Raw genomic sequence first — 8335 nt, 5'->3', positions numbered from 1 at the left:
GTGCATAATTTTATTAATATCGTGGCAACCGTAATATTTAGACCAGGGGGTGTCAAACTCAAAAGTTAACTTGGGCAAATTAAAAAAGAATCCAAATATTTATATTCACACAAAAATTTTTGATTTTCACTGGTGCAGTGTTTTTTAAAATGGTCCATCTTTTTGAGGTCCTCTCATTCCCCTCCTCCCCCTACCATGTGTGGGGAATTTTATTCATTTTCCTTTGTCTTTTCATCTTTCACAATCTCTAGTACATTATTAAAGTTACATTATATAAAGTTAAATTATTATTTCTGTCCTGATACTTGACATGACTTCTCTAATACCATCTTCCTTATTTTGGGATATTAGCCTAGATTACTTTCAAAATTTATCCGACGGATATATTGTCAGTGTTGCAAAACTGTTTATCGCGAGCCACGAGTTTGATGCCCCTGCTTTAAACTATAATTCTGACATAAAAATATCGAAACATTTTTTTTTTAAATGAATTACTTTTTTTGACAATAATTTACATTTAGAATTTATTTATAATCTGTATGTATTCCTGTATGAAATCAAAAAAGTCTGTAGTGTATAGAATTTCTCGTTCGCTCACGTATTCCGTGTTTAAACGTAACATCGTTGCTGCAAACTGTTGGTCGTTACGAAACACGAATTAAAATTGAAATGAAAGTAATTAAAGATAAGCGTTGTTTCTGTTGAGGCGTAGATAGCTTCGGGATGACATCCCGGCCACTAGTTGTAGAGTAAGCAATTAACTCGGTAAGGTTATTGTAATTACATTTTGAAATGCGAAATAAAAAATTGCCATCATTAAATTTGTTTTTTTTTTCTTATTCATTTAAAACATTTAATGTTCGTATTTTAAATTCTCCCAATTCAATAACTTGATACTTCGTACGTTAATTTAAACGCCCACTGCGAGGCATATGCTTCCCTTAAAGATCACCACGGTGACCGGTCTGGCGCCGCCTGCATTCGACTTTAACAATGTCCTCGGTCCACCAAGTGGAAAGCCTACCTGCAGCAGTGTCACCGGCTCGTAGTCGCCGCTCGAGAACCTTTTGATTCCAAAGCCACCCGTAGTTCGTACATATAGTAAAATAAATATGTTACATATATGAATAAACTTGTAGTAATCGTTTCTTTGGTGCACGTATTTATCCTTATTTTTAATTATATTTCACATTTGAAACAAAGAATACTATACAAAACTATTTTCTTTGGCATTTGACGTTGACGTATGTGTATGTATGTATAGTGACGTATATATATGTGTGTGTATATATATGTATATATACATATACACCATAGATTACACAAAATAAAAAACAATTTAGTTCTTCAACTTTATCTAGTAAACGTGTCAATGCTTCAAATCGAAACTTGCGTAGCGATGAAACAAAGATGTTGCTTTTGGTCCGACCTACGTTTAAGAGAAACTGGAAAAGACAGATTTTGCATATAAGACTCAGAAAAAGTCTACAAATTTAAATAAATTCAAGGTTTGTTTGGAATGGACTCAATGGTTCAGCTTTTATGTCGCGCCGCTCGTACAGGGTTATAAGGCATGATTAAAAATAAACACAGACATTCAGACAAATTATTTTAATAAAAATTCATTTAATATTTCACCATTAAAACAATAGATAATTTCAATCATAACGATATATCAGAATTTTATTTCATTTCATAATCATAATCAGCAATTTACAATACTCAATAATTGAAAATCAGATTGTTTTATTTAAATATATACAAAATAATTCAAATCAATAAACGTATTCAGTGAATCTTTCATTCAAAAAATACAATAAGTTAAGTATAATTACACAATTTGATTCATTGTCATTTCACCCATATGTCCACAGCTGGACAAAAGCCTCCCGACAGGTCTCCAATAGAACCTATTAGAATTGGCCCGCATCTAGGGTCTTCCAACGACCTTAACAAAGCCTCCACCACGTGAATTGACCTCCTATATCTGCTTTACTATTGTGAGCACAAGATCAAACTTCAATTATAATTCTAAAATAGTTAACATTTTACTTTAAGCGTTTAAATCATATTAATTAAAGCTATTGACAAAGAGAGCCTACCTAGATCTATAATAGAGTAACATTTAAAGTTGGCAACACTTACTTATGGTCGGCTGAGAGTGTGGCTGTGAAAGCCATTAACACTAGAAACATATCTAAAAGGCTATGACACAGGGTCGGAAATTCGGATGCTTGTTTATCTATGTAGGATGTGTTGGTTTATTATGGAAACCACTTTTGTATCGAGAAAATCCGGGAATGTGAATATTATACTTATTACTTACTTAATTTTAAAGATATTATACTTATTGTTACTAAAAAAAATACTTCCATAAGTATAATCATAGGATAACTATATACTACGAGCAAAGTATAAGGGGCGATCAATATCTTTGAGTCGAGTCACTGGCAGTAGCGTACATTTCAAACGATCCCTTTTGACACACATGTACGTTTTTTTTATTCCAAGTAGGTTTTTTAAACGACAACCGTGATCTGGTAGACGCGGCGTGGGTGGAACCCGCACTGGGTAGACCGACACAGTCAAGGTATCGTATTAATCTTTAAGACATGGATGCTCAGACCGCGGCCCGCCGACAGCGAAAATAATACTCTCGAACATTCGAAAAATATTGAATTCTATTCCAGAATAAAACCAGAAAAATTTAATTACCTATACTTCTGGCGGCCGGCTCGCCATCAGTTCATGATTTACCCGAGTGGCCTTTATCTTAATAAGTCTGTGCAACCATGCTTTAAGGAGTTCTATGACTTGCATCGCATTGAGCGTTTATTGGCTGAAATTAATAAATGAATAAATTATTCATTTCTCAACTACATGATATAGTTTCTTGTTTTCAAAAGTAGCGAATCTCGGAGGCTCCCGCGGGAATCTCAGCTCGGACCGCTACGCTAAATGCCGCAGAGCTATTAGATCGCTTCGGTGAACGCTCCACGGAGTGGCTAAGGTCAAGGGTCCGACCGTTGTGAACCGCGGTTGAGTGCGGCAGTGTGTCGCATACAACGGTGAGGGCGGCTCTTTTTAAAACCGAATCGATTGCCGCTCGCGCACACCGGCAGACTTGAGCGGCCGAGTCCAACTCATGACGTAGTCGAACACAAGCGACAGCGCGAGGCAACCTACTGCCAGCGACATCTATTGGCGTCGTCAGAAGTAACTAATATCTTAACGATATGAACATAATGTATACCTTCTGTTTTATCTAATTAAATACTAGCGGTAATAAACCTTTTACTGCCTAGCTGTCTTCACCAAATCCGTTACAAATCTATGTAACTTTACTATACGAAGCGGCTAAATCGATTTCGTCCTATCTTCAACATTACTGGTGCACAAACACTTTTTCGTTACTTATTTATTGCTCAATTTCAAATGAATGCTGCGATGAGAATAACTAAACTGAGCTACGATTTGTCTAAGCCAGCCGAGTCCAGACCACGAAAGTAAGAAAAAACATATCGCAAATCATAATTGTTTATAAAAAGATCGAGTTACATTAGACCATAGTATAGTGTATCTTTATTTCAGACTTCAAACCGCTAGAATGTACAAAGGATTTAAAAAAATAATTAAAAAATGATGCCTTATTTTTTTCGCGTTTTATATAAGACTGTTATAAAAGAGAAAAATAAAAATAGTAATTGAATTTTCTGTTTTAAATTATTAACTATCTATATCTATTCGAGAAAACTGCTTAATATTAGTACAATTTAAGTGAACACGTATTAATAAAAATTACTTCAAAATAAGTTGAGGGATATTGAAGTGTATTAAATATATATTGCACAGAAGAAAACTTATGGACTAATTAAGTTTGTCTACTAACATTATTACTAATTAAGCACTAAATTCGACACATTTAAGTACGTATGTCTAAACGTCAAAAACTTCTTGTCGTTTTTGACGTTTAATTTTTTTTTATTCTATTCACAAACAATGATCATCATTTGTTTGTCAATTTTATATTTAAGTTTTATACTTTTTTAATCTATGCCCAATTTTTTAATGAATTCGAGTTTGAATAATGGACGATGGAAATGGCAAATGTTTCTAGATTTCGAAGTTGTAAATTTTTTTTCGTTAGCTTGCTGTAATAAATATAAAATTAAGCCAATCACAGTTTTTTGAAGTAATTGGGTATACTATATTTAAATTCTACTTAAACATTATCGATAACAATTTCGATAAATTTGGTTAAAGAGATTGCCTTTGGTTAAAATCTTAATTTATTACCAAACTTTTATAAGATTGCAGGAAAAATGTCAAGACTTCCTATATTACACATTAAAAGAATGCTATTTTATTTTTATTAAAATGTGATAAAATTACAGGCTACCGTATCAAAAACAACGATAGATATTGTTCTGAATATATTTAGTACTAGATATTCAGATACATATTTACCCAGAGAAAGAATGCTTATATTATATAAAATCAAAGATGCTAGTAGGGAAGTAAGACGAAAAACTATATCTCTTTATTCTACTCAGAAAGAAAAAACTTAATTTATAATTCGCCAAATTCTTGTAGCTATCTTCATATTTTTAGACGAATACGGCTTAAGGTAGATAATATGCATCCGATGTAAATCTCATCTCTGATTATTACTTATAATATCTTGTAAGCGTAAAAAAACTAAAAACGTTTCTATAATTACTTTACCTTATTAAAATAATACAGATGAATATATGAGATTCAATTGAATGTATTTCGTTGTTTTAAAATGATTCATAAAAAAATATTACAAACCTTTAAAATTTATAGAGGCGAAAATTTTTCTTAAAACGTCTATTCTTTCTTTAAAATACCTAAACACCATGGATTCTGACAAACAGTCATGTTGATAAATATTAAATTCTTCATTAACCCCAAATAATAATTCTGTTTCATAAAGGTTTGTATTATCTCTCCTATAAATGACGTTGACATAATGGACGCCAAGACTGGTGGTTCAGATTTGATAAATATCTTTTGTTGCCAAAATCTGACGCCTTGTATATGCATGAAAATTGCTATAAGATCTTTGCGTATGTACACGTAGTAATTAAATTCAACTTTCACTTTTTTTAATTATGACATTTAGGCAGATTATTAAAACGGCCATTTATCTGTCAATGTCACGTCGGCTACGCGGTAATTAACGACCAAACATATTCCGGCGCCAAAACTTTGACAACTGTCACATGAAAACTGACATTCACGGATGATAACAGAAAGGGCATAGATTAAAAATATACCGTTACATGGCTTCGCTCTTATTGTTTTTTTGAGTTAATTTGCTCAAAGTGCTGAGCTGAGGGAAGGCGGTTTTATTTTGTACAGGGTTCAAACGGGATGTCATAAATATGAATGGCTCGTACAAAGACGGCCGGTCCATGGCGGATACCTCGAAATGACGAATCTTTTCCCGCGCGCACCAGTTAGAAGCCTTTGAGCAGGTATTTTCAAGGCTGTTGATGTCATCTGGTCCGGTTCTGTTTCCAATCACCATCATCACGACCTGAAAATGTGATAAAACTTTTAAAATTTTGGCAAATTTGTGAACAGCATTATTTAAATCTGTAAAAAAACCTAATTATTCTTACAGTAATTTCCCTGCAACACGCTGGGTCAGGACTACGTTTCGTGTTTTAAGGAAACTTGTTTTTGGAGTAATTAGAAAAATATTAGTCGTAACTCAATTTTCGTGCACTCCGTGCGTGCAATACAACATATGAATGAAATTCATCAGTCGATAACATGCACGCGACGTCAATCCTTGAAATTGGCGAGGGCTATATTTTATCTACTAAAACATTGTTTGGATAAAAAAATTTGCATTTATAAGGGATGTAACCAATTTGGGAGATATCTACGCCATGCAATCAACGTCTATCAGCTGACATGATGATGGTAATGATTTTACTTGATAGCATTTTTATTGGTCTACTTCCATTTTAAACATAAAACCTCACAGTAGTGCATTTAAATGTTCATCAGTCAATCACAAACAATGCTTGTTTTAAGGAAAGTTTGCTAGAAGGCTCTTGAGCTTAGCAAGTTTTATTCATTCCTTGAAGTAAGAACCCAAATGCATATTGAAGTCTACCAAGTTAGTAAAAATTTCCATGTTAAGTGAGTTTTTTTTTATATTAGATTGCAAATCGATTTTCGAACTAACTTTTATTGGATGGAAATTATCAAAAATAGATTTTATGAAATTATACCTAAAAAGGTATGCAAAGCGGGCAGGCAGAGTCTGTTTAATATACATTTCATTAACAATATTTTTTATTAATGTGCAATTAGTAATTTCTACCAGAAACATTTCAAAGTTAGCAAAAGCATTATCATACCTCTTTTTTATCCTTATTCCTATCAATATCCTTTTTCAGGTACATAAGAACATCAAGTGACTCTGGTCTTGTAGTGTCATACACCATAACAAATCCTTCAGCAAAGCCAAGGTAATGCCGCTGTAGGACTTGGTTGGCAGTTAGCTGCATTGTTGGTGACTGCGGTGGGCCTGCAAAACAATCAAATACTTGATGCAAATTGCATTTTGTAGGAAACAATTAAATTAGCTAAAAGCTTTCTATGACAGCCATTGTAGTGTAGTGTGTTTTTTCAGGATATCTCTTGTGTTCTATAGTGTTGTCCTAATCCAAAAAATACTCAAAAACAATATGTTTTATCTCATTATTTATGTGTAGTCAATGAAACAAAAAATCTAAACATGTACCATTTTTACATTTGTATTATAAAAAATTACAACAGATTTACACTTATATTGGTTTTGATGTATGATTATTTTAAACACAAACAACAATGGTCATAAATTGATTTTTAATTCTGCAACAAGGGAAAGACCTCCAGCTAAGATTGCCACAATAACTTTTTTCTTATTATTTTTATTTATTCTTATTACTATCTTAAGCAGTATATTTATAAATCAATCATTTTTTTTTATAAAAAAGTTAAAATGATTATGAAGTATCTAATAATATCTTTTTTTCATTGTAAAATAAGTTTGATTTTTAACACATTATTCCATATTCTAGTAAAGTTTTCTAAGTCCAAAACTTGCAAATGTCTTGCTGACTATTTGACAAAAGGAAACTATATAGCTATGTGTGAAGATTATTAAATTGCCAATTTCTGATAAAACTCTCATCTTAATTTGTAAGTAAATGTAAATAAAAAGTATATGATGTAATAAATAATTTAAAAATGTAATTAAAGATATATACACCTCTTATAGCAATTTTTAAAGTTAATATAGACATGATTTATGGATGTAAAAAATGAATTAATAGGAACTAATTCAATTTGTTGTTTTGGCATTGAGTACCAGGTAAGGTGATCAGATCATAAATTACACTAAAACTTTAGAATACCATCACTATGAATTAAATTTTCTGAGAATTTTCTTTTTTAGTTAACAGTTTGTTGCACTTATATTATAAAGGTTTATGGGAGACCCCCCCCAATCAATATATATGTAAAGGATAGACCCCTTCATAAGGGTCTTCAATATTATATAATGTCAGTTATGTGGGAGAAAAAAAGTGACTTATTTACTTCTTCAAAAAGTTAAATATGGACAGTGTTCGCTTTAAGTGTTATTTTATTATTAAATAAACATTTATACACAATAGTAGCAAAAATAATAGCAGTGTGGGTTAATATTGGCCAACATGTGTACAGTTAAAAACATTTTTTTTTACAGTAACATATGCTTCAGAGCCTAAATATTGGTAAAGCAAAACAAAACTACATTGGAATTAAAAACCTTTTAACTCGCCTGTTAGCGGCGGCTCGAGCCCCGCAGTATCGTAAAAGCACACTCGCTCCTTCGTACCCCTGTCGGTTTCTATGTTCGCTACGTAAATATCTTCAATAGTTGGGTAAAAGCAGGATTTTAAATTCACATTTCCGTATATTAGCTGCTCCAATATTGCAGTTTTACCCACCGCTTTCATTCCACAAACCACGACTTTACTCGTTTTACCCATTTTAACTATTCAGCGTTTGCTGTAGTCGGTGGTACTTTCACTTATATTCCATAACATTAACAGAAAGGTTCGTAGTTGTGCAAGTTTGAACGAAACGAATAAATTGTAAATGTAAAGTTTTAGTTAAATGAAAGAATGTATATTTTTATTGCACATTTGTATGTGTTTACGTAAATACTGAATTTCAGAAATGTTACTGACAAGTGTCAATATGAAATTCTTGTCCTGTTTTCTCCGATGGAAAAGACAAAGGGTTTGAATCCATACAGGCTGCGCTG

The 8335-nt window shown here is 32.4% G+C and overlaps 1 protein-coding gene across 1 annotated transcript; it reads right to left on the bottom strand.

The window, feature by feature from the left end:
• Window positions 1–4778: 4778 nt before the first annotated feature.
• kappaB-Ras (NFKB inhibitor interacting Ras like 1) lies at window positions 4779–8164 on the bottom strand. The gene is made up of 3 exons (XM_068769009.1): window positions 7835–8164; window positions 6399–6568; window positions 4779–5563 (listed from the first exon to the last, which is right to left on the bottom strand). Exons 1-3 carry the CDS (start codon window positions 8055–8057, stop codon window positions 5303–5305), a joined length of 654 nt encoding a protein of 217 aa, XP_068625110.1. The 5' UTR covers window positions 8058–8164; the 3' UTR covers window positions 4779–5302.
• Window positions 8165–8335: the final 171 nt, after the last annotated feature.

The sequence above is a fragment of the Battus philenor genome, unplaced genomic scaffold (genome assembly GCF_028537555.1).
Source record: "Battus philenor isolate CCGP_79_NKW_IND1 unplaced genomic scaffold, ilBatPhil1.0.hap1 SCAF_27, whole genome shotgun sequence".
NCBI classification, from domain to species: Eukaryota; Metazoa; Arthropoda; class Insecta; order Lepidoptera; family Papilionidae; genus Battus; species Battus philenor.
The sequence above is the reverse complement of the archived record's forward strand: the minus strand, read 5'-3'. Positions and strand labels throughout refer to the sequence as shown.